The sequence below is a fragment of the Mustela erminea genome, chromosome 10, assembly GCF_009829155.1.
Source record: "Mustela erminea isolate mMusErm1 chromosome 10, mMusErm1.Pri, whole genome shotgun sequence".
NCBI classification, from domain to species: Eukaryota; Metazoa; Chordata; class Mammalia; order Carnivora; family Mustelidae; genus Mustela; species Mustela erminea.
This window is the reverse complement of record NC_045623.1, coordinates 23119586-23145663: the sequence shown is the minus strand read 5'-3', so window position 1 is coordinate 23145663 and position 26078 is coordinate 23119586. Positions and strand designations below refer to the sequence as shown.

Below are 26078 nucleotides of genomic sequence, written 5' to 3'. Positions count from 1 at the left end.
CCTATGGTGCTGCCTGAAAATTAACTCTTCTTATTGGTAGCCTGGCTGCTGCTAGGCAAACTTCTAGAAAAGGAAAATTATTTCCTTGTGTTTCTCTCAGCGTTGAATCTCTTTGTTTCTGATCATCTTCCAAGAGTTCCCACAGATGGACATGCTTCCTCGTGTCCCCAGCCCTGCCAGGCCTGGCACCCTCTAACTCTCCCTTGGCATCACAGAGTTCTGGACTGCCCACCTGAGCTTGAATAATTTTCACTGTGCGCCAGACACCCTGAGCACCTCTCCTTCTGTCCTCCTTCCTTTCTGGGAATGCTCCCCCTGTGCTGTCGGTGCCAGCTTCCATCTCCTACCTTGTTGATGACCTCAGCATACGGCTTATGGTACTCCTCTATGGCCTGTACCCTAACCCTGAACCTTGCAAATGTTCTCGTCTTCTTGAAGTCCTCTGGGATTTTGGTTGTGTGTATGTGTGTGTGTGTGTGTGTGTGTGTATGTTGCGGGGACTAGTCCAAAACTGCTTTCCTGAAAATGGCCAAATCTTGTAACTCTTTCCCTGATCTTCTCTGAATAAAATTAAACAACCTTACTCTTCCCTTTGTGCTCTTCAGTAATGTTTGTGCTTTTATTTACCATCAATTTTTACCTGCCTGTTTTAGTCGTCTTTCATAGAAGAGAGGTCATTACATATCCAGTAGCGGGCCCCGCTTGCACACAGTATGTGCTCGATAAATGTTGGTTAACATGAACTCATGTCCTCCTCAGCCTTATATTTTTTGTAGGTTATCATTCCCCTATAAATTCTCTATTCATCCAGTTCACTCATTCTCTCATTTCCTGTAATATTTACGTTTATTGTATCTTTTAAGCCTTACTTTAATGTGTTCTAATTTTTTAACTTCCTGGCTTTGTTTAATTTTCTCTTCCACTCAGACTTCAGGATTCATTCCTTCAGCCTCATCTCCTATCAATACCCTCAACTTTCTCACCCTGTCTTCCTTCTGTTGTACCTTTCTGGTAAAACTTTAAAACTGGTTCAGTGCAAAAACTGTTTTCTATACCAACCTACTCAGACTCCTGAGAACCACTGAAGAAAATGACAAAACCATGGAAATTTTTGCCAAATCAAAATGTGCTATGTGGAGATCCTGTCACATGTCCCTGACCGGCTCTGTGCCCATTACGGTTATGTGTGAAAAGCACTTCTGATGCTTAAATTCAGGCCCTTTCTCTTACTGTCAGCAATGAATTTCACTGAAGAAGGGAAGGAAGAAAGAAACTATTATGCTTATTAAACCACAGTATGTTTTATAAACTACATGCTATCCCTTTGGAGGCCGATGATTTCTTTTCAATAGAGGCTCATATGGTGTTATCATAGTCAGATTTTTAAAAATATGGCACTGTCATACATAGGTACTAAACGTCCACATAGCATGCTTAAAAGCACTATTTCTACATTTTCAGTGTTTTTGGATAATTGCCAAAAACAACCTGAAGTCTAAGAAAAGACTTTGTATCAAATTATGAAACATTCTTCTTTTTATTCTTGTATGCTATGATTAATGGTATTATCACCTCTTTTAATAACAAATATTCTCTATATGTCTTCTCAAATTAGTAGGGCATAAAGTCATCCGAAGAAGCTTTGATAAATTTACTTATTAATTCTCCTTGATTTTCCCCTTATCTTAGATATTGAATTGCCTATAAATATATCTAGAAACTCCACCAAGCTCTAGGAGGATTAGGCTCTTTTTATAGCAAGTCTGCTCTGCATTCCTACCAGCTAATGGTCAGTTTCATTGGAGAGATGATTGATGTCCCCAGAGAGTCTTTAACCTTGCTCGTATGGGCCAATGCATAGTTATTTCTAGCTGATTGCCATTCTGACTGTCCATTACACTCAGTGTCTGATTTGGATTGACGAGATTGCAGAAGTCAAACCTACTTGAAAATGCTTGGTCATTAGTGTCTTCCGATCATCTTCAATCTGCCGAAACTTGGCCTTCAGCCCTTTCATTTGGGTTTCCATTTTTAGAACATATTGGAAATCTCTCTGAGTTCTCAAGTTTAAGACTTCAATAGACTGGGACATGTTCTGAACCTGTTAAAAAAGAACATTGGCTATACGTTATCGTCTGTGTACAGAAATATGTGATCACTACTGAACTAGCAAAAATGACATTAGCATAAAGAACTGCCAAATGCCAAATCCTGATTTGCATGCCCACACAATATGTTTTCAGAAGAACAATGATAAACATTCAAAAAATTCAGAAAGGGAAAATTAAACCTAAGTGGGAATTAAGAAAACTGACATTTACCATTAGAGATAAATAAATTGAATTTAATAAATCAGAAAAGTAAATTTTAAAAACAGAAATTTCATTCCAAGACTTTGTAAGCTCATGATGCCCCAAGCTGTTAAATGTTAAAATGAGTTGTTTCTGTAAGTGCTAACTCTGAGTTCTTTAAGATCGGGATGTTTAGCAATTGTGGATAGTAGTGACATGTCCAATAGAGTTAGAATGCATTCATTGTAGTACAATCACTTCAACATCTTGAGTTCTCCCAGGGGTGAGATTGAATTGACCAAGATGCATGGTGGCAATGCTGGGACACCCACAGACTTGGAGAGCATAGGGTTTAAGAGACCTGAAAAATGGCAGCTGTATTAAGTGCTTGGTAGGTAGATAATACACCGATTAAGCTGCTGGTACCTACTTCGGTTTGTTGGGCCCCAGGCTATGTAGAGGTAGGAAATGGGTGACTTATAAAACTTCTAGAAACAAGGAAAGAAAGGCTGGGTACCAAAAATCTAAAAAAAGAAAGAAAGTGAGAATGTCTAATAGTTGGTGAGCTACTAAGTGAATTGGGGAATGGAGTACAAATATACTTTTTTAAAGGGTAAACTAAGTTTCTGTACTTTGGTACTCAAAGTATTGTCTACAGAGCAACAAGTTTGACATCACTTGGGAGCCTGTTAGAACTGCAGACTTCTGGGGCCTGGCCCAGAACTATTGAGTCAGAATCTGCATTTTATCAGAATCCCTGAGTGATCCCTGTGTTTATTAAATTTTGCTCAACATGGAGGAATTTCCATGAAAAAAGCAAGTAAGAAGAGCAAATGTAACAGCCTTTATATAATTTGATCTTTTATTCTAAATCAAATTCTTTGTGTGTGTGTCTCACACATAAACACATAAAAGAAAATGGGGCATATGGTGCATATGGGGCATAAGGGTAAATCATGGTGGAGAGAGGTATGTAAGGATTAGAAGAATACATACTGGGTTGTTAGTTTTTTGGTAGGAAGTGAGACATGAGTGAGAAGAGAAGTAATGGATATCATAGAAAGGAGTCCCTGCTAAATAGAATATATGTAAATCTGCATAGAATTATAATTTTATTTGCATGAAATGAATATGTGAAAGCACCAAAAATACACTGTGGTGGAATTTCAGGTGAATTTTAATTTGTTTCATACATTTTTATGCATTATTCTTTTTATTTTTAAATAAACATGTATTATTTATGTTTCAGTAACAAGTTATTTTCATTGCAACAATTGTGAGTTACAAATGAGGAAAGAGTAATTTATTCAATTTTGTCATCATGTATGTCACAAAGCTCAGTGGACCAGCTAGCTATAAAGAGCCTATTGTTGGTACATTCCTCAGAACTGGAGCATTCTAAAAAGGCAGTGAATTTTGCTGCCTTGGGTTGCCTATTCTTTCTACTTATTAAAGAAGATTATATTTTCCTATTTTTTTTTCCTGCTCTTTCATCCATAGTCCTGCCTTTTATGAATGCCATCTTTTCGGGATATATTACAGTCTAGCTTATATTAAAACTAATTGTGTATTTTGTGTGTTGGGTAGGAGAACAGAAGCAACTGCCCTTGTGTGAACTCCATGATGTTCAAAGCTGCATCTTATTCAAATCTTTTATTTCCAAGACCTTACACAGAACAAAGCTGCATGTTATTCAGATCTTTTATTTCCAAGACCTTACACAGAACCAGGCACAGAATAATTGCTCAATAAATATCTATTAGGTAAAATTATCTTAGACTTCCAATTGTAGTAATAGGTAATTAGTATTTTAATATTTTAAGGAAAATTCCCTTTTTCTGTTACTATTACACTATAGCATTACATCATTCCCAAATATTTCTTAATTTACTATCATTCCTACTTAGGCAGCTACATTTTTTTTTTTTTTTTAAAGATTTTTATTTATTTATTTGACAGAGAGAAATCACAAGTAGATGGAGAGGCAGGCAGAGAGAGAGAGAGGGAAGCGGGCTCCCTGCTGAGCAGAGAGCCTGATGCGGGACTCGATCCCAGGACCCTGAGATCATGACCTGAGCCGAAGGCAGCGGCTTAACCCACTGAGCCACCCAGGAAAAATATTGAAGCACAAAATTACCGAGACAACACTGAAAGATGGAGATGGTGACTGCAACTTGAATAAATTTAATGCTCTCAAAATAATTTTCAGCTCTGTTAAGTTTAAGCATAAATAAAGAAAAACCACTGGTATTAAAGAAACTATCTACACATTTGAATACAGTATATGTCTCCAAAGATAACTATCATTGGCCTGTGGCCTGACCAATATTTTCCTAGGAATTCCATATATGTAGTCAGTCTGTACAGTTAAAAAATGATAGGCAAATAAGGTATTCTGGATACAGTTAAAATAGCCTCTCACTCTCTCTTTCTCTCGGTCTCTCTCTCTCTTTTTTTTTTTTTTTTTTTTTTTTTGCCTCTGACTAACCCTATGGAGTTAATTTTCAACTTTATTTGTGTTGTGAAAAATAGCGCTGAGAGTTTTTGCTGAGACTTGATTGTGACTATCTATATTGTAGAAATGTGCATAATTATAAGAGCTACCTGGTAATGGATAGAGGTACAGCAGTCTAGTTAGAAGGGATTTGGCTCTGGGCTCTCTTTTGCTTTTCCTGCTGGATATCCCCAGGAATGTTAGTTTCCTACTGTTTACAGAGAGCCCCTGAGCATGTTTCCTGATTGTACCTGAGACTGGATTCCCATGGTTACGCTTGTAGGACGGAGACTTGTGGTTCCTCTTCTAGTCTGTTCATCTCTCATGTTCTACAGTTTAATTTTCATGGGTGTCCCTGTGTTTAGATGCTCTGTCCATCATCTGACAAGCTCACTGTCAACTTCATTGATAATTTTTTAAACTATTTCTCTTGGTTCTTTGCATAAATAAAATATCTGAGGCACTTCTGACCTTAAACACAAATTAACTTAGATTTTCACTCTATTTCATGAATACTGTGGAGTATTCATAATTACTGTGGAGACCATCTTGGAAAAAAACGCAGCCCTACAGTTCAATATGTTTGGTCAGCCCTGGCATTAACAAAACTAAACAGATTCTTTGCTGTAGGTCTTCCCAGAACCTTTAGCATTAAACAGTGTGGTGGAAATCAAGAGTGAAGTATCATGTACAGTGTTTCTTAAAATCATTCTATGGGGAGGATGCCACTGGCAACCTCTTCCAGAAATCACACTTTAGGAAATACTATCCTAGACAATGCAGAACATCTTCAACTGTACAGAGAAGCCTCATGGCTAACAAGCATTTTTAAAGCGAATAGTTTTAGTTTGGGCATACAAAGACCAGAAATATTGTGAAAGCAATTGTAATTCTTAAACTATTAAGTAATATAGATACTGATTAAAAATGTTTGACAGAACATCATTCAAGAGTGGGTACGACCATGACATCCTGGTTGACACTAGCATGATGGTGAGAAAATGCCAAACTCATCTGGTAAAGCCCCACAGCCTACTGGTTAAGTGACTTCGGTATGTTCTTTAACCTCAAAGAGCAGTTTCCTTTACGTACACTTAGAAGGGCAGGGACCTTATAGTGAGTGGGCTGCTTAAACTCATGCACCTGTTTTTACATCTGGCACCTTAGATAGATGGGAAACTATAGAGAAGTCAGGAAGGAACTTGCTCAGTCTGAATAAGAAGTGCTTGTTTCACGTGGCTTTTCTTTGGGTCAGTGCAGCAAACCAGGGCTACTTCCTTCCTTCAAGCCACGCTCTGTACTCATGACTGTTTCTCTTGACCTATGATACTCTCCAGTGAGGAATTTAATAAACATAACTTATGGAAAGCTACATTTTAAAATAAATTTTGTGGATTTTTGGGTCACTTAAATACAATGATTTTTTAAGGTGTGATCTTCTAGAATTTCTTTTAAAATATTAAACATGTGCATGGGGTGCCTGGGTGGCTCAGCGGTTTAAAACCTCTGCCTTTGGCTCAGGTCATGATCCCAGGGTCCTGGGATTGAGCCCCACATCAGGCTCTCTGCCCAGCAGGGAGTCTGCTTCCTCCTCTCTCTCTGCCTGCCTCTCTGCCTACCTGTGATCTCTGTCAAATAAATAAATAAAATCTTTAAAAAAAAATTAAACATGTGCACATTATATGGAGTGGTCATGGACATTTCAGTGATTGCTTTCAGCCAACCTCCTGGATATTTTATATATATATTTATATATATATATATATATATATATATATATATATATATATATAATCCAATATTGCCTTATTCAGCCTACACTAATTCCTGATTTTATCGTATTTCTGGAATATACTTCACTTTGGAGCTGTAGAGGGTATTATCCACTTCCTGACACTTTATTTGAATTTTTTTGACTGATTTTTGAAGAAATGTCTGAATCTGTATAGGGATGTGTATTGTGTAATGCTTTACTGAAAAACAGTGATAGAAATAAGGTTACAGTGTTTAATGATGTGTTTCTTATACCAATGTAGTTGGTATAGAGAAAAGGTGCTTTTGCACAGAAAAGAATATAGAAGCAGAAAGTCTGTAATTTGAGAAGAAATATAGTTTAATAGAAAAGAGAAAATTGGATTTAAAAAATTAAATCTTTTTACCAATGTAATTAATTTCCCTAGTAACCAAAAAATATGAAACTATGTATTTGGATTTTTTTCATAGAAATAAAGAAAGTCAGGATTGGTAAGTGAGCAATACCCAAGACAAATCACAGTTCATATGTCATGATTTCTAATAGCTGAGAAGTACATTAGCCAGGGTCGTTAACCTGAATGAAAATGACATTTGCTCTTGTCTGGGAGACAGATATTGAAAGAGCAAGGGAAGATGGGATCTTATAAAAAGAGACTTAAGAAGAGAGAGCCAATAGATTGATGACATCTCTGAGGAGAAGGGGTGGAAAAACAGGACTAATCATTGTATAAAAAGAAGAAAAAAACTTTCTTAAAATCTTAGCACATCAATAGACTTCCAAGTAATGTACATGGAGAAAATTTATTTTCATTATATGGCAGTAGAAGGTGGTTATTGTTCCTAGACTTGGAATTGCATAAAGCCGTCATGTCTGTATTAACAGATTTGATGCTTTCATTTTTCTAGCTTCTTTTAATTTTCCATAAAAAGTTCCTACTCACTGCCATCATTGCGTGAATGATCATGAGAATGATATTGCGCGGAGTGAATCGTTGAGTACCGTGTCCTTGAAAGCACATACTACCTAATTTATCTTGTTATCCCTGAAGGTATTTAAAATTCCAACATGTTGCCATCTTTCCATCAGTCTGGCTACCCAGCTGTCCTACTATATTCAGAGCCCAACACAGTGAAATTCTGAATGAGAATAATTGAAAGAACCATTCATTGTTTTTTTTTTTCTTCCTCCTCAAACTAAACATAAATAACCCTTCATGAGTTGACTGTTATCTGTAAAAAAGAATAAATCAAGGGTATTCTGCGTTTGATTGTTATGGATCTGGCTTAAGTAAATTATATGGAGAAAATGCTATTGAATGAAATTGAAGAGCTTAATGTTCAAAGGAATGGCTTAGAGAATGATGATAAATACTTGAAATTATTCATTATCTGTTCAGATAGCTTGCGTATTGCATTCCATTATTTTAAGTTCCTTGCAAGGTTGTTAATGGGATTCAAATGCATGAGCTCAAAGAGCCTAGTGCGATCCTGGGAGTTGAGGATAAATTTCTGTCATGGAAATGAGACCGCCTATCTTTTTTGTGTTTTTTTTCTTAAGGAGAGACCAACTGGATATTAAAGCATATGATAGCCAGTCTTAAGAAGGTATGATTGAGAAAAATACAAAGTAATATAAATAGAACAGAGCAGGAAACTTGAGGTACTCTTTTTAAGGAAGAGGGATAAAAGTTTGAGAAGGGCGACAAAAATTGGGAGGACATTCCTCATCAGTACCTGCTTCCCCACATTTCCTTTTCAAGGAATGGTAGTTTAAAAAAAAAAAAAAAAAAAGTACATGGAGGACGGGATACCTACCTTTTCCAGAAGCTGGCGGAGCTGCCTGCTTTTGGCATCCCGGGAACACAAGTTTTGTTCTGGAGCAACCACTGTGCATATGCACCGTCCATCAGGATCCTGGGCTGAGCTGTACACTTGCCACCCTTCTTTGGGACTAATCTGAGTCTGAGGAAACCAATGGCAAACACACAACACAGACTTCCGTTACAGGATAAAGAGAATGCGGGTTTGTGGCATTTTAAGCAAAACATCTTTTTTGATAATTCAAGTTTCTGTTTTTTATTCTATCATGTTAGAAAGAGATAAACAACTTCTATAGGCAGCATAGCTTCACTCAGTTACACCTTCCTTATCAGTGCCCCAGAAAGAGAATTTTTCTTTCTATATGCTCATATTATTTTTTTAAAATATTTTATTCTTTTATTTGACAGACAGAGATCACAGGTAAGCAGAGAGGCAGGCAGAGAGAGAAGGGGAAGCAGGCTCACCACGGAGCAGAGAGCCCAATGCGGGGCTTGATCCCAGGACCCTGAGATCATGACCTGAGCTGAAGGCAAAGGCTTAACCCACTGAGCCACTCATGTGCTCCTATACGCTCATATTATCAACTGCTTATTGACCCAACAGCCCTCCCTCATGTTTTTTGTCGTATTTGGACATTTTAGTGCAACTTTAGAAACATCTGATAACCACTGAATCACGTATCACCAGTCTTTCGATATAAGATCTGTTACTTTGTCTTTCTCAACGGTGAATGGTAGTTTATAGTATATATATATATATTTTTTTCTGATTATTATTCATATGTGATATTCTGAAGCAAGGCCTATCTTAAGGACCTTCCTGTGTATTGAAGGGCCAATGAGTAAAGCTAGAAAAGTAGCGTATGAGAATTTAGGATAAAAAGAATTAGATCAGCATGGTTTTGCAAAGGAAGCAGAGTCCCAGAGAAGTTCAAGAGAGTATTTTGACATAGTCTGCCATGTTCATCTTCTTAAATTACTTCTGTGCACTTACCACCCTACCTCTCTAGAACCCTGGCCTAAAGTGGCTTTCCTATCAGTAAAGGAGGCAGCTTAAAGTCAGCCTCTTATTTATGTTTCTAGTTTTTCCTCCTGTATCTTCCTATAAGAAACTTCTTTCCAACCAATTGGTCTATTTGTGTCCTGAAAGTATGCCACCTTGATTCATATCTTTGTATGTCACTCATTTTGTTTCTCCTGCTTGGAATACCTGTTTTATAAACCTTTGGCTTACTAAGCCCTTATGGTTTTTACCTATTCCAAAAGATTGTCTGTATCATTCATTAGGCATTTAATGCATATTGTCTAGTATTGCTATTTGCCTTTCATCTGTTTTATTTCCACACTTAGTTTATATCCAGCCACTAGATATTTCCTGTTATAGCGAGTACATTCTATCAGATACAAAGGTAAGTATCCCCATTTTCCATCAAGTTACTTTTCAGAAAGAACTGTGCTTGAACATATGCTCTCCATCATACAAGCAGAAGTCGTTGTGGATGCCCAAAGAGGCACTCATTCTCAGAGCCGCTGAAATTATCAGTAGCTTGACTCTCAGTTGAGTTTCTCTTTGGGGATTGCCTGGACTGAAGAGTGCAGCCTGTTCAAGGTCGGGCCCTGTTCCAAAGGACAGCTCACATGCATTGACTTTGATGATACAGCAGTACAAAGAAGCACCCTGAGAAGCAGAAATTATTATTTCCATTTCACAGAAGAGGAAATTACTTGGGGACACTCAGCTTGGATGTAGTAGAGCTTCTGTGAAACCAGGCAGTATGCTCGGGGGCAGTACTGTCTACTGGAAATGTAATAATTTTAGCTTTCCTAACAGGCTTGAAAAAGGAGGAAGAAATAATATTAACCTTAATATATTTTATTTAATCCATATATCTAAAATATTTCAACATGTGATCAATACAAAAATTATTTGTGAGATACTTCACGTTGTTTTTTTCTCCTTTTTTTGGTACTGTATTTGAAACTGTGCATTTTGTGCTTATGACTTAGCTCAATTTGGATTAGTCACATCTCAAATGCTCAGTAGCTACATGTGACCTCCTTACTGGAGAGTGCAGGTCTAGATCCTGCTTTTAATTACAATGTCCTATCAGTATGATGTTGAACAGCCAGATAATTGTTTTTAAAGGTCAATCATGGATATTGAAAAACCACCTAACAGATGTTATACAGACAAACCATCTAATTTGATCTGAATTTGTTTTTCCTGTGGAAATATCAGATAAATCAGTAATAAGTAATAAATTTCCTGCATACGTAAGCTCTGGCTTACTTGTACAGCTAGGATCTGAAATTTATCAGCCTTTCTCTGTCATTTTGGGGTTTCAGGGATTCAGCAGATAGGTATTTCTTGTATGATCAGGAGAAGAGGGAAATGAATTTAATTTAGAAAATAAGGTATTTAATGAATCAGATTGGAGGACCAAGGCTGAAGAAGAGTGAGAGAAGGGTTAGGGGTTGAGAACTGAGATGCGATTAGGAACCGGGAGGTGAAGGGGGGCCAGCAGAGGACTGTCTTGCACAATGCCCAGTGTTCCTGGACTCAGCTGTTTGCCTATAGACCTGCAGTGTTTTGCCAGATTGAAAGCAGACTCTTTAAAGAACTGACTTCCCTCTTTACAGATCTGACTTGCCTCTTTACAGAGGTGACTTCCTCTGACTACAGGCTGACTACAGGCTGACTTCCCTCTTTACAGATCTGCTATCCTCTGTGAGATCGTCTGTGTCTCTAGAATTGATAGCAGAACAGATACTGTTTCTTATTTATCCTGTCCCAGGTCCCAGATCATTACATACCACCAACCAACACACAGTTCTTTTTCTTTTCAAAGTATCTTGCATTACAGTTTGTTTTTCTGTTTATAAGATCCCACCCTTTGTATCAATCTCACTTTTTCTTTCAAGGGCTTCAGCAATAATCACTAGAGGGTGCTGATGGGCATTCCAACAACAATCAAGAACAAATATCAGAGAAGCTGTAAGTTGTAAACTCAGGAAACTCTGGAAGATGTCATAGTCCTTGTACTTCATCTATAATGAGAAGCAAATGGTGCCGGTGCTCCTTTTAATCTCCCTTTTCAGATAATTCATGGAAGCTTCCTATGCTGCCTTTTACTTCTGAAGCACTGGATTCATTATTATTTCTTTCTTTTTCATTCTCTCATCCCTTCTAGCATTTATGCTTGAATATCGAGTTAGGATAGGAAGATGTACTTAAAATTGTCTACTATTAGAATCAGATAGCATCTTAAAGATTATTGTGTTACAATGTTTCTTAAAGAAGAAAAAATTCAGAGATTATAGAATGGAGTTAGGAACAGCTTACCAGAGTAAGTGGTACCATTAAAGGTTTAAACTAAGTAACAGTGTGGGGTTTAAATATCTAGACACAGGTCCTATAGTTTCCGTTAGAATTCACCTCCATTGGACACAAATTTCAGATATGTCAGAAAATTAAGTCTTGTCACTAGGATAAATTTAGCTTTTGGATAAAGGAGCATGGGTCACCCAATTATAATATTAAAATATCTTTAACAGCAGTGCAAACACTGATTATTAAACCTGGCAGCATTAATATTGGTGTTCACTTGCCAAGTGTTTGGCTAACTAGTGAGGAGCTTATCATGACAGGGCAAGGTGTCAGTTGCTCTCTGGAATGAGGGAAACAGGAAAGGTGAATAGGGTTTGATGTTCATTTAGCATTCTCCCTCAAGTGTCAGCTTAATAAAAGCAGACTCCAGCCTTGTTTGTACTTCCAATTGTCTTCTTGTAAGAATCACTGAAAAGAGCCATGACCTTATCTACTGTAGAGTTAGTCTGAATGATCTCAACTATAACAAGTTACCTCTTTGGCAAGAAAAAAGGTAACTCAAAAGAGAAAAGAGCTAATGTAAAAGATGAGTGCCTGACAGTCCCCTGGGTTTTGATAGAGGCCTCTTTGTCAGGGTCGGTGATAAAGAAAGAAAGCTTTATGTGCATCTCGGGTGCTCTCTTTTAGGGTATCTACAACTGTCATTGAAAAGAGGATCAAAGTAAAACCACTTAGACCTCAGGGGGGAAGGAAATATTTAGAAAATTTTTGGATACCAATGAAAAAAGACTTGCCATTTTAACTTACAAGAACAACTATTCAGATATCTGTAAAGCCCACAGTAATAGCAACTGTTGATGGAGCTCTAGCCATTACTTGGCAGTTCACATGTACCACTGTCTTTGAATATCACACTAACCTTATGGACGAGGTTATGTTATTCCCCCCCATTTTATACATGAGGGTACTGAGACTTAAAGTCCGTCAGGAACTTGCTCAAGGTCATGCAGGGGTTAATCAGCAGAGCTGAGATTTGTAGTCTGATGTCAGTATGTTGTCCAGTCTGAAAGTTTAGCCACCACACTGCGTCACCAGTTATCTGAAATTTCCTTCTATAAACGCTAAAGATAACTTTGAAAGCTTTTTCAGAACTGCTGTGAAGGCCAGTACTTGGACCTGGAGGGTGCATGTCGTTTATTACTATCCAAAGCATCTCTAATCGTAGTGGTTACTGATGCAGTCCTCTTTGAACCCTTTGTGTTAATTAGAAGAACTAAATGAACTATCTAGCAGTTTTTAATATTGCAGAACTCATGAAATATTTAAGAATGCTCTAAATAAGAGAATTAAAATGATAATTTTAACAATTAGATTTCAAGTCTGGATTCTTTCCTTATAATTTAATTACCAAGCTATGCTTTATAAATATAAAACTACTGTGAGAGTTCTCCCAAAACTCCAAGGGCTTTGTACCAGAAAAGAGAGATCCTGAAGACTGAGGTAAAAGTAAAAATAAAGAAAAACATCATGCATTTCCGTTTGTTTTTCTGTTTATAAAATCCCACCTTTTGATTCAATCTTACTTTTCTTTGAAAGAATGACCCTTCCTTAGACATTGACATTATTTTACTTGTGAGGAAATTGAAACTCAACATAAGCAATTTTTTTTTTCAAGTCATCCATTTAGTCAATGTCACGTATAGGACTTTAGACCCAGTTTTCTTCAGTTGTCAGCACTGTCTTTTTTTCTATCCTCTGCAGATAAATGTGGACAGATATTCTATGTCCATTTACCAAAAGTCAAAAAATTTGCTATGGAGGAGAGGCATGCAGGCGGATGGAGGGCATCATCTAAAAAGTATGGAAATAAGTAGCAGTTGGCACCCCGGAGAAGCTGTTAGCAGTAAAGGCTCAGCAAGACAACTGGATGTCCCTGTGGTGGGCTCTGCAATCCTTTATCAGGACCCAGGTAGACAGGCAGACAAAAGACAGAATTTTGATCCTTTCAAGGGAACCGAATCAGCGAGTTGAACATTGCTAGGTCTTATGTTTTATCTTGAGTTTCTAGGCATTTCATAAAAGTACAGACTGAGGAAAAAAAAAAAAAAAGAATAAGGAATCTATTAGAAGTGGTGTACAAGGTAGGGGAAAATAAAGCAGGGGAAAAATTCATTTGTTAGATCCTATTTGATTTAGAGTGGGGATACTGAAGTGATGATGAAACGCCTTACAGATTTTTTCGTCTGAGGGTATGTTTGATCTCAGAGAGTGAAATGTGGTTTAGCATGCTAATGACTTTAGTTGTGAAGAAAGGAGAAGTGTGAGGAAAGGAATGGGAGAGATGTTGACAGACCACACTGAAGGAAGCTGTGTTCTAGAGGTTGTGTTAATAAAGAGGTCACTGCATAGCAGTTTTCTTCCTGTTTCTTACGAGACTAGGTGGAACTGAAATAAGAAATGCATATTTTCCTTCAAGAAAGCCTCAAGGCTCCAAGAAAAACAGCTATTAAAACAACAACAACAAAAACAAGTGACAAACACAAAAACCTAAAGATAAAAATTTAGGTCTGTTGAACACCTCTGTTCATGTTCTGGAAATCACAAAGACTTAGAGTTGGGAAAGACTCAGTCAGAGGTATATCCAGCCCTGTGTCTCTCCACTCAGTCACGCTTCTGTCTTTTCTTGTGCTTCCACTCGAACTCTGCACGGTAAGAATTTCGCGGCTTCACAGGCAGCCCCTTCCACTGGCGGCAAGCTGAGGGGCTCCATCTGAACTTCTGTCTTTGTCATTTTCCCCTTTTGGCCCTACTTCTGCTTTAAGGACTCACACAGGAATACATCTACTCTTGTATCCATGTCACCTTTCTTCTCTAAAAAGGCAATTATCGCTTTCTCTGTGGCTCTCAAGATTTGCAGTTCTGTTTTCTCATCCATCTCCCACTCCTTAATTTGCTTAGCTGCCCTTTCACAAGAGGGATACTGCCTAAGGATCTGAGGGAGAAAAACTGTAAAAGAGAACTCTGGTGTCTTCATGCAGACTGAAAAAAGTCGGTGAGTTGAGAATAAGAAATGTAGAAAGTGTGGAGAGTTTGCGTCAGGGTATTCTCATTTCACAGGACTTAAAACGGACTAACTCAGTGAAGTAGTTTATTTATGAGGAGAAGTCAACTAGATGTTTGAAACTGTAGCAAAACAAATCACTTAGGCCCACGGGTTCCCTTTGAGGCCTCTTCCCACCCCAGCAGTTGGGCAGCCTGGGAACAGCTGGTGGCTGCTGAATGTCCTCTGCTTATTTAATTGCTCTTTTCCAGGTTCTTCCTGGTGAGGAGGCCACAGCGTGGGGCATTTTTCAGAAGCTCAGCCTCAAGGGGCAGTTACTCTGCATCAGAGAGAAGTGCCAGAGGGGGCCTGAGCTTTCTTAGAGCCAAGGCTTCACCTCTGCATACACTAGCCTCTCCAGTGGCTGGTGGGCCCAGTGATAAATTGGAAGGAAAAAAAGAAAGGAAAAAGAGAGAAAAACAGGGCCAAAGAGGACAATAAAGAAATGTTTCAAGATTCCAACAAAAATGAGAGGGAGTATATTCCCCTATTAAGGAGCTGTATTTAACAAAAATATCTTGGAGATTTAAAAACCTCTTTCAGCTTTTGAGACAATCAAATGTACACTGCCTATTTCAGAGACACTTGCTATAAACAGATTTAATTGCATTTAATCACTGAAATCCTTTTTTTTTTTTCCTTATTTTTATTTTTATTTTTTTCAGGTCACTTGAAACTACCCTTCTAAAGAAAGACTTCATATTTGTGTAAATCTGCACTTTTTGCCATCTGCACATCCCATAAACAATCAGAAAACAAATTTTAAGACCTACTCTTTTTTTCTTTTGTTTTGTTTTGATGTTTACAAATGCAGGCTCATCTCATTCATACTGTCTAAAGTGAGGACATTCAGCAAGAAAGTTAAAAGGGGCAGGATATCCTAGCTGAATCTACTAGGAAGGGCAATGTTAACCCTTTCATAGAAGGGAAGTAGAGTTTAGGGTTATGGGAAACCATCTGATTAGGGCAGAATGAACCTACTGTGGTGCCAGGGCCAGGAGGGGTAAGGACTCGTAAAGGATGAGACCACTCCTCTGATCAGGACTGCAGTCAGGGGACTTTCTTCTACCTGTGGCTCTCTCATTCACTAGCTGGGGGAAATATGTTTAGTCACTTACATATTTTGGGTCATTCCTCCCAGTTGCGGCATGAGGAGGTTGGATTAGATTATTCATGTTTCCAACTGAGCCCTTGAGTTCTGTAAGTTTTCTCTGGAGGAATCTTGTCTAGGACAAGGGGTTGATTGTGTGGGGAGCGAGCAGATGGTGGGGGGGGGCAATAAATGCCCTCCCTTAATTTAATATTCCATCCATGACCTGTTTTACAAACTGGATTTCCACTTCAAGTTTCACTCAACAGAGCGTGTATTACATAAGATTTAGTTTGGGGTGGGGTGGGGTGGGGGAAAGGTACCACTGCCAAAAAGAGTGTGAAGATAACTGGCCTGGATGGTTTCAGAAATCCTTTCCAGCATTAACCTTTTATGATCTTAATCTAGGAAATACAGATTCATTCATTTGTCACCATGGGAATCATAAGGTATAAGCCATCATCTTGAATAACTAAGGTAGGGAAGTGCCATAGCCATCGTCCTGTAAAGTATGCGACTTCTGTAACACATTAAAAAAAATAGCTTTTTCAAGCTGGTTTCTCCTTTCTAGTGAAGAATAACATAGTGTAAATGTCCCTAATTTTTTTTTTTTTTTTGGTCACCCAGAGGTGGATTTGGTCATATCAGAACCTTCAGAGACCACGGCAATGCTTTCTGTTTTTTAGCCAATAGATTACTAAGCAGGAAGTAAAGAAAATGAATTTACTTTAACCTTACAAGATAACTAGAAGTCCTAAAAGAATCATGCATAATTTTGGAAATTTGATTCTTCTCCATCAACAACAATAGGAAATAAGAAAACCAATGTCTACATACACAAAAAATAGACATATCAGAACCAAGGTACGAAGTTTGTGATATAAATCATTCATGAATATCTTAGTTTAGATTTATTTGCTGAAAGAGTTAATTCAACATCTAAATTGTCGAGAACTATCAGGTTCTTTGAACATTGAGAAAATTTGGCTCAGTGTATAGTAGCTAATGTAAATTGATTTTATAATTGTTTGTTGATGACATATCATGTTTTCTTTACAACTAGAAATCTTTTTTATATCCCTTCTGCCATACATACATCATGCAGGAAGGGAGGGGAATTTCAACAGTAGAGGCAGTGAGGTGACTTAAATGATCTAAGGGAGGTAAACATAAAAGTGGGTCATAGTATGCCTCACATGTGCTCTGTCCATGCCCTAAGAGCCAGCTCAATCTAGCAAATTATATAATCGATTTGATTTGGCGCTACTCAGTTACACATCGATAGATTAATTAATTATTTGTAGTACCTGCAAATAAGTCTTGAAAATGGAAGGTTACTTTTTTTTTAGTATCAGACTTTTTGATCCACTGGAGTAATCCAGTGGTAAAAATAGATAAAGATAAGAAGGTAAAGAGCTCCAAATGCTAATTGTTTCTGTATCCTTTATTTGATAGCAGGGAAAGGATTTTTTTGAGGATATTCCTTCTGTTTGAAGGAATAACTTCTGTCTGAAAAACCAGCATTTTCATTTTTATTTGAAAGGTTTTAGAGTATTGCAAACTAAACTGTGGTTCAAACTACCAGAAAATATTTTGTTATAACGTGGGAAGGGTTAAAAAGACATTAATTTCAGGTAAATGAAGACTACAGGAGCTAGGCTTATGATAGGAGAATCTTTATAAAAAATTAAACAAAGAGAGATAAATCATCAAGTAAGTTTTATATTGCTTGTGTCTCTTAAAGTCTTTTTGGCAGGCTTTAAATTGCTGAGGGTTTTTTAAAATTTATGTTTAAAAGAGGTTGGCTTCTCAGACCGAAGGCATTGCAAACAGTCCTAAGAATTGAATTCCAGGGAATAGCTTGCTATAGGAAAACTAGATTAGATGGAATATACTCTATAGCATACTCTGCAGGTAAAATTATGGGAATTTTACAGACATAAAAGAAGAAGCAAAATGATAAACAAACAAACAACAAAACACATTTCTTAAAGAATCCTTCCAAACCTTAGGTTAATATAGTTTAGTTAGAGTTTATCAGTCTTAAGAATTGAAGGAGTCAAGTATTTCCTTTCACAGCTAATTTCTCAGACAGTACACTTATTATTATTATTTTTTTTTTTTTGGTGTAGCTTTAAAGTGTTCACAAAGAAATACCCATGACTAAAGTTAGCACATAAATATCGAATCCGTGAAGCTGCCCTGTAAATAGAGAAGCAAAATCTCAGCCTTCGCAGTTTAGAAAATGAAGCCCACTGGTTTAAAGCACTTACTTCCCAAGATGGCCAAACCCACCGGAGTGACTTACTAAGGTATCTGGCGTCGACAGCCTCGTGGTGTTCAGTCCTACCAAGGATGGGAGAGTTTGGGACATCCAGTTTGAGATCATTGCCATGGTACTAAGCACAGCGCCAAGCTTCAGCAGTGGAGGACTCATTGCCGTGAAGCTAATGAGTTTTCATAGTGACTGATTAAGATCCCGGAGCTGGGCTGGCAGTGGGAGGCGTGACTGCAGCTCGCCACATTTACAGCATGAAAAGAGATCAGCTTTTCCAGCTCTAATCGCTGGGGAAAGCTCACAGAACCTCTTTGCCTCACCCTCATGGGAAGTGCCTTGCTCTTCCTTCTCCCTCCTTTCCGGACACTTTTCTGGCTCATCAAAGGAAATATGCTTGATAGGGCTTGGTTGGTAATTTGGAGAGCATAGGTTGGAGGGAGAGGGAAACTTGAGCTCTTTCTGCTCCGCTGTTGGGAGTTACCATCAACAGAGTCTATTTCCTCTGGGGTTTTTGTGAGTCTAATCAGCTGCTCTTTATCCTTCATAAAAAATACACCTTTGGATGGAGGTCTGCCAAAGTGCACATTTCAAACATCCAATTTAATATCTACGGATTTCGCCAGGCGTAGACAGAGTAATTTCAGGCAGAGCATGAAAACAAGTCTGCAAAGAATTTCCAAGATGATCAGATATTGAGAGTAAGATATTTTTATTTTATGTTTTTTAAACAGTAACCTAAAATTAGCATTGTTGCCTCTAAAAACAAAAAAACAGTCAAAGATGAATAGCTACTGCCTCTGGAAAACACTACCTTAGGCAACTTACTTGTGAACTGACAGAAAAGGCAGCCTTAGAGGAAAGCTTCTGTTATGGAAATTTCATGTTTCCAATTTTACTTTTAAGAATGAGGGCTTCTTAAGTTGCTCAGACAAAAGACAAACTCTGTTAACTGTATTTTCACCTTGTGCAGAATGACAGACTGATAACCAGGAGTCACAAGAGAACATGTGACTTATTAAAAGAGAGCCCAGAACTTGGATTTAGGGAGCCTGAGGGTCCAGTCCTATTCTTCTCTGGTTAGTTGAGTGACTGGCCAGTGACTTAACATTTTTTGGCTTTCATTGTTTTCAGATTTGGACCCACGCTCTCTAAGGTCCCTTTCAGCTTTAAGACTCAATGATCTGTTTATTAGAGTTGGATTGGCAAATGTGTATTTTGAATTTGGGGCTTATGGATCGAATTATTATATTCTTTTTACAAATACTATGAATTGCTCATATCCAAATCTCAGGTCCCGAATGGAATAAATTTGAGGTGGTTGTCTTGTACAATATATGTGTTCTAAAATTAAAAAAAAAAATGTGGAGAGAAGACATGAAGAGAAATATGGCTGAATGAAAATTAAATGAAAAGGAACCTGTTATAAGAAAGAAACATACTATTTTGATTCCTTAGGAGAATTCTGGAATTGTTTGTAGCTCAAATTCTCAGCCAAAGATACATATTTTTCATAAACAGTTTTGGCAGCAGAAATAAAGGAAATGTCTTTAATAAAATGAAAGAGATACATATTTATAGAAGTGTGTATGCCCTTTATTCTCAAAAAGAGTTTTAAGTTGAATACTGAGAGACTCCTTAAATCTTCCTTCTATTACCCAAGAATTTAGGCTTTTTATTTTCCCCTTCAAAATACATCCAAATGATTTTAGTTGACTCATTTTTTTTAAACCACAGGTCTAGAAAGCCTAAGCCTGTGGTTATTATATATTATATGTATATTATTATATAATATGAGAAATCAATAAGGATAAAAGCACAATAGTTCATATATTAAAGTTAGCCTTGCATAAGAGTATTCAGAGAAAGGACTGTGCAGTTTTACACATATTACAATGTGGCAATAACAAAAAGCAAAGTGAATTTATAAATCTAATTATTTGAAAACTACACCTGGAATTTTACCTGATTTAGGAGGGGAAGTATCTTTTCAAGAGCGTAATTTCCAGATTGAAAACTAATATACATGCAATGGCTAGAGAATTTAAGATGCAACATGGAGATAGTAATTATAGTTATTAATGAACTATCAGTCAGCAAAATAATAGCATCTTTAGAAGAATATAGGATAGATTGTCAGGGGAGACAATGCTCTTATTTAAAAAAAAAAAAAAAAAAAAAAAAAAAAAAGGAGAGGAGGCTCCTGAGTGGCTTAGTTGGTTAAGTGTCTGACTCTTGATTTTGGCTCAGGTCATGATCTCAGAGTTGTGGAATCGAACCCTTCATTGGGCACAGAGTCTGCCTGTCCCTCTCCCTATCCTCTTTCCTCTCCTCTCTCTCTATCAAAAGAATAAAGAAATAAATGTTAAAAAAAAAAGAAAAATGCATATTGAAACAAAAAGAAGAAAACCAACACAAATGTAATGCTTCTAGTAACTCCAGAAATAATTCTAGTAATTCTAGAGATGCAAATAACTTAAGAATGGAAAGAGATAGTAGTCAAAGTGTATAATTCAGTGGAGTTTATCAACAACATCAAATCTATAATGTGTTGTTTTAAGAATAGGTTTAAATGGCACACATTGAAATAAAAAAAGCTTATATTATAATGACTATTAGCTGTGGGAAATAAAAACAGCTACTATTTGTAAAGAGCTAAATAATTTTCTGTGCTCTCCTAATCTAGTGAAGTGATTATCATTATAATTTCCATTTTAGAAGTTGAGTTCTAGTTTGCAGATGAGGGAGGTGATGATTTTATGTAGAAGTAACAACCTGTTTTCAGGACAAGAAACCCCATGGTTATAGAAGTTCCAGAAGAATAGTGTGAATGGTGGTGATGGAGTAAGTAGCAAGAGATGAAGTTGAAAATGCTAGCAGTGACCAGCTCCCAGACCTTCAGGATCACCTAAAGATGTCTGGAAATGATCTTATCTGTAATTCAAGAATTTAGAGCAAAGCAGTGAAGTCATTAGTTATTGAGATTTGCATCTCAAATTATTATTACTTTGGCATTTTTATGATACAAGGTAGACAGATGGGTATTGCAGGAACAGCAAAGTAAATCCAAGACAGGCAGATCACTTAAGGCCATGGTCTCCAAGTTCAGGCAAGAGTGGATGAGGTCTGGAAATAAGAAACTCCGTGAACTTCAAAAAGATGGATTCCATGAAGATTTGAGGTAGAATTGATAACACTCATTGATTGAATACATGTAAGAAGTGAGGGAGAGGAAGTTACCCCGGGGGAATTTCAGATTTGGGGTTTGGGTGGTGAATATTCATCAGGATGAGAAATACAAGTGGAAGTATGATGTAAGAAGAAGATAAAGTTCGTTGTCACATACCAGATACGGGTCTTCTATGGTGGAGAAAATCCCTGAATAGTAATTTACCAAACATACAGAGTTCAGAAAAGAGTTAATTTCACTAGACCACAAGGGCCTAGTAAAAATAATATGTCCTACATAGAAGACAAAAATGGTTAATTTAGGCACACAGTGTCTTAAACTACCAATGATTTTATTTAGACTTTAAGATAATAATATCTAGATTTAATTACATGATTACCTATACATTTCTCTTGAAAAATAATTTTAAAAGTTCCATCGCTAGTAAATAGTGAAAATATTACTATATCTAACAGATTTCTGTTAGTAATCTAACAGAAAACATAACCTGACTACACACTTATTTACTTATTTATTTATTTGGAATCTTAATGTAGGTCAATAACTGTAGAACCTGTAACAGTGCATTATTGCTTATGACCTGCTGAAAGATACTGATTAATGTATATATTCATTAGATTTTTTTATGGTAGCCTGTTTTTTATTACCTAGAAAATATTTCATGGTAAACCTATATGATAAATAATTAATAAGCAAATATTGACCAAGAAAGACTTACAGGTGATCTTATGTAATATCAGCATATTCTGTCATTGGAATTTTTTCCCCTTGATATGGAGCACAAACATTTAACAGTGCTTTAATGCTCAAAACACTTTCTAGTTTGGGGCTATTTGTGTGGCAGGTATATGTGGGGGTTTGGGGAACCCAGCTTTGGAAGTAAGGAAATACATGAAAAGTAAATGCATGAAAAGACCTGATGGCCACTTATAATATGATAGAAAACCAAAAAGTTTGGGGCACCTGGGTGGCTCAGTGGGTTAAGCCTCTGTCTTCGGCTCAGGTCATGATCTCAGGGTCCTGGGATCGAGCCCCACATCAGGCTCTCTGCTCAGCAGGGAGCCTGCTTCCTCCTCTCTCTCTTTCTACCTGCTTCTCTGCCTACTTGTGATCTCTGTCAAATAAATAAATAAAATCTTTAAAAAAAAAAAAAAGAAAACCAAAAAGTTTAACTTTAGGCAAAATGAGAAAGGGATTGATGTTACTTGTTCAATAATAGAAAATTTAAGAAGGAATAGGCTACTCATACTTTATTTTTATAATTGAAAAAAAATTAAACTTTGTGGATGGTTTAGGAAATAGAGGAAAATAGCATATTAAATGTGATTGTGAAGATACAGCTGTAGGGAGTAAAGTAATCATTGATGAAAAAGAAGGAGGAAGAAGGGGAGGGGGAAGGAGGGAGGGGAGATAGGAGAGGGGGAGGAGACCCGGGGAGGAGGAGAGAGTAGTAATTGGGTAGAACACTGACATATGACTTGTACTGATTGGCTAAAAGAACGGTTAAACCAAAGTAGCCTCTGGAAAAAACAGAGTGGACTCCTTTTAGCCCCTTAAGTAAAAAAAGAGGGAGGAGTGGCATAAAATTGAGGAAAACAGAGTGCTTGTGTTGAAATCACTTTGGTGATGCTCTATTCCCTGGAGAGTATGGCATGTGAATGATTAGGTAAATAAACATTTCTACTTACGAGTCCCCCGTTTTCCCATCTGTAAAATAATGGATACATGAATCGATGCGAAAGGACTGAATGAGAGAATATATTTAGAAGTGCCTGTAGCATGGCAGATGCTCCATAAGTGGTAACATTGTTTTTGGTAAGAAATGGCATGATTGAGGCAGGGTCAGAAAGTGTAGATCAGTTTCAGGAACATTAGGCCCCGAAAAGGTGGGAAGTTTGTTTTTGCAAAGGGTGACGGAGTTGGGCTTGGAGTATACAAAGACATTAATACAACCCTGCTATGCAACACAATGGCACTCTGGGTCTCTAGAATTAATAGTCCAACTCAAAGCAGAAGAAGGGACTAGTATTCTCGCTTCCTCCTTCATTGAGAAGTCAAAGTAATAACTAGAAAATTTCTGTTAGGTCACGATCATACCTAGTACCTCACCTAAGCCCACATATACCACCTTTTCTCCTGTTGTTATAGATGAATTGTCTGTGTTCCTAAATAAGGTGGATCCATCACCTGTGTACTAGGTAATACCTTTCACACCATTATGCTTAGGAATTACCTAAAAAGCTTATGAAGACCCAGATCTTTAGGTCCCACCCTTAAGAGTCTTATTTATTGGCTCTAGCATAAGGTCAAATAATTTGCACTTCTGGCAGTCTCCCAGCCATTTTTGGACCACCCTTTGAGTAGCCTGCCCTAGATCACATTCATCTGACCCACTCAAAGACCACTGTCTTAATTCTTTCTGGCATCAAGAAATTTCCCTCTTTAATGGATCACTCCCTTATATCTCTTATTTTACATACAAACAGTGTTTTCTTGATCCTACTTTCTACCCATTTATTTCCCTATTTCTCATGTCTTTAGAGTATACTTTCTTGAAAGAGTTGTTTATACTCACCATCTTTAGTTTCTTTCTTTCTAATCAGGTTTTGTCCACACTTCTCTACTCTGCCGGTACTACTTTTATCAAGGCTACCAATGATCCCACATTGCTAAATGATCCCACATCTTGCAGTCAAGTCTCAGACCTCAACTTCCTTGACCTACGAGCAGCATTCATTATACTTTTACTTTCTCCTCCTTGGAGTAATTTCTTCTGCTTGGCTTCAAGGATATCACACTCACTCACCTAGTTTTCCTTCTACTTTCTGACCTCTCTGTCTAAGTCTCTTTGTTGAATCTTCCTCATCTATATGCTAATGACTCCCAAATTCATTTCTTCCTAGCAGACCTCTCCTATCAATTCAGACCTGTATATCCAATTATCTACTTGACATCTCCACTGGGATGTTTAATAGACATCTTAAATTAAACATGTTAAAAAATGAGCTCCTTTCCCATCTCTAGCAGACAAAACAAAACTAAAAAAAAAAAAAAAAAGAAAAAAGAAAAGAAAAGAAAAGAAAGGAAGAAAAGAAAAAAAAACAAACACATACGCAGACATTCCTCTAGTCTTCCCATTTCCAATCCATGATTTAGTTGGACAGGTCAGAAAGTTAAGTTTCAAACTTAACATTTTTTTTTTTCTACATCCCTTTTCAATTCCATGAACATGTCTTCTAGTCTCTACTTTGACAAATATATCCAACGTTTTACACCATACCACACTGCCACCATGCTGCTCCAAGTCACCATCATCTCTCATTTAGTTTATTCTAAAACCCACCAGTTGTTGACCCTGTACTACTTCAGTCCATTTTTAACTCCCTGAACCAGATTCTAGTAAACTATGTCAGATGTTATCTCTGTGCTTAAAACTCTTGGATAGATTCCTATCTTGCTCATGGTAAAAGTCAAAATGTTTAGTATGAGCTGTAAGGTTCTAAATAATCTCATTTCCTTTTATTCTTCTGATCTCATTTCTTAGAACTCTTCCCTTTTTTTCACTGCACTGGAGCTACTATACTCTCCTGGATATTTTTCTCAGAGATACAAGATAATCTTCCAACTCAGGAACTTTGGACTTGTTCTTCTCTGGTGGAATTTTAATCTCTCAAATCCTTTTTGTTTTATTTCAAAAATTACCTTTTCATCAGGGTTTTGCTGACCATACCATCTCAGATTTCTTCTCCTTTCGACTGCTTACTTCTAATGTCTTTTGATACTTTTTTTCCCCTTAGAATTTATCACAAGTTAGCATCTCAATATATTTTATTTATTCATCCTGTTTATTATTATTGTTTTTTCCCACTAGAAATGAAGCTTCACGAAGGCAGGATTGTTACCCGTTTTGTTCGTGGGAGTCAACGTTTAGGTGAGTGCCTAAATATAGAATATAGTAAGAACTAGAATATAGTAAATGCTCAATAAATATTATTTATTAAACAGATGACTAAATGAATATGTTATTGTTTTCTTCATAACTTGCCCTTTGTTTTAAAAGGAGATAATTTTCAGTGTGGAATTACAATAGAGCTTACTTTTTGTAAAATGAATCAGTATAAAATATGGCATTTTGCACGTGTCTTTTTATGTATATAATAAGGCTTTTTATGTGTGTAAGAAGGTTTTTTCTGTCCAGATTTTAGATTTAGAATGCAAATACTTTTGGTCTAAACCGGGAAATATTGTTTCTAACTCTTGTGATGTCTTCTCTTGATAAAGGGCTCAAACCACTGGAACACTAAATAAATATTGCCTTTGGTTAATGAAGTTTGTCTCTAATAATGTAGGGGAGGTGGAAGAGACTGTAGGCTATGGAAAGGATGAGTTTAGACAAAATGATTTAGAGAAGCTGGGGACCTGCGTGTCCATTCACTCAACTCCCCTTCATTTGGCTCTTGGCAATCAGTTAGGGACCACTTGCAGCTCCCAGAATTTAGTGCTTTGCTTCTCTTGCCTTGAGTTTTCAAGGTTGTCTTAAAAGTGTTCACTAATGAAAGAGTGAATTTAGAGTGAAAAACATTAGCAAAGTTCTTTAAAGGAGGGATTTCCGTCTTTTCATCTTTGCCTTCATCTGTGAAGCCGACTGATGCTCTCTAAGCCCGGGGGATCCTTGGTTGGCAGCTGTTGTTGCTACTTCAAAGGGGAAAAAATGGATGTGTGGGGGAGGAATATA

General features: G+C 37.2%; 1 protein-coding gene across 2 annotated transcripts in view; it reads right to left on the bottom strand.

Moving 5' to 3' along the window:
• OLFM3 (olfactomedin 3) overlaps positions 1-26078 on the bottom strand; it is a 193010-nt gene that overhangs the window by 26460 nt on the left and 140472 nt on the right. The window contains exons 1-3 of one of the 2 annotated variants that reach the window (XM_032302689.1): positions 18187-18330; positions 8356-8502; positions 1946-2101 (exon numbers count right to left, since the gene is read on the bottom strand). In XM_032302689.1, coding sequence (XP_032158580.1) covers positions 1946-2101; positions 8356-8502; positions 18187-18315 — 432 coding nt within the window. In that variant the 5' untranslated portion in view covers positions 18316-18330. Of the gene's footprint in view, positions 1-1945; positions 2102-8355; positions 8503-18186; positions 18331-26078 lie in introns of those variants that run through there. The other variant, XM_032302690.1, reaches the window with a different exon arrangement.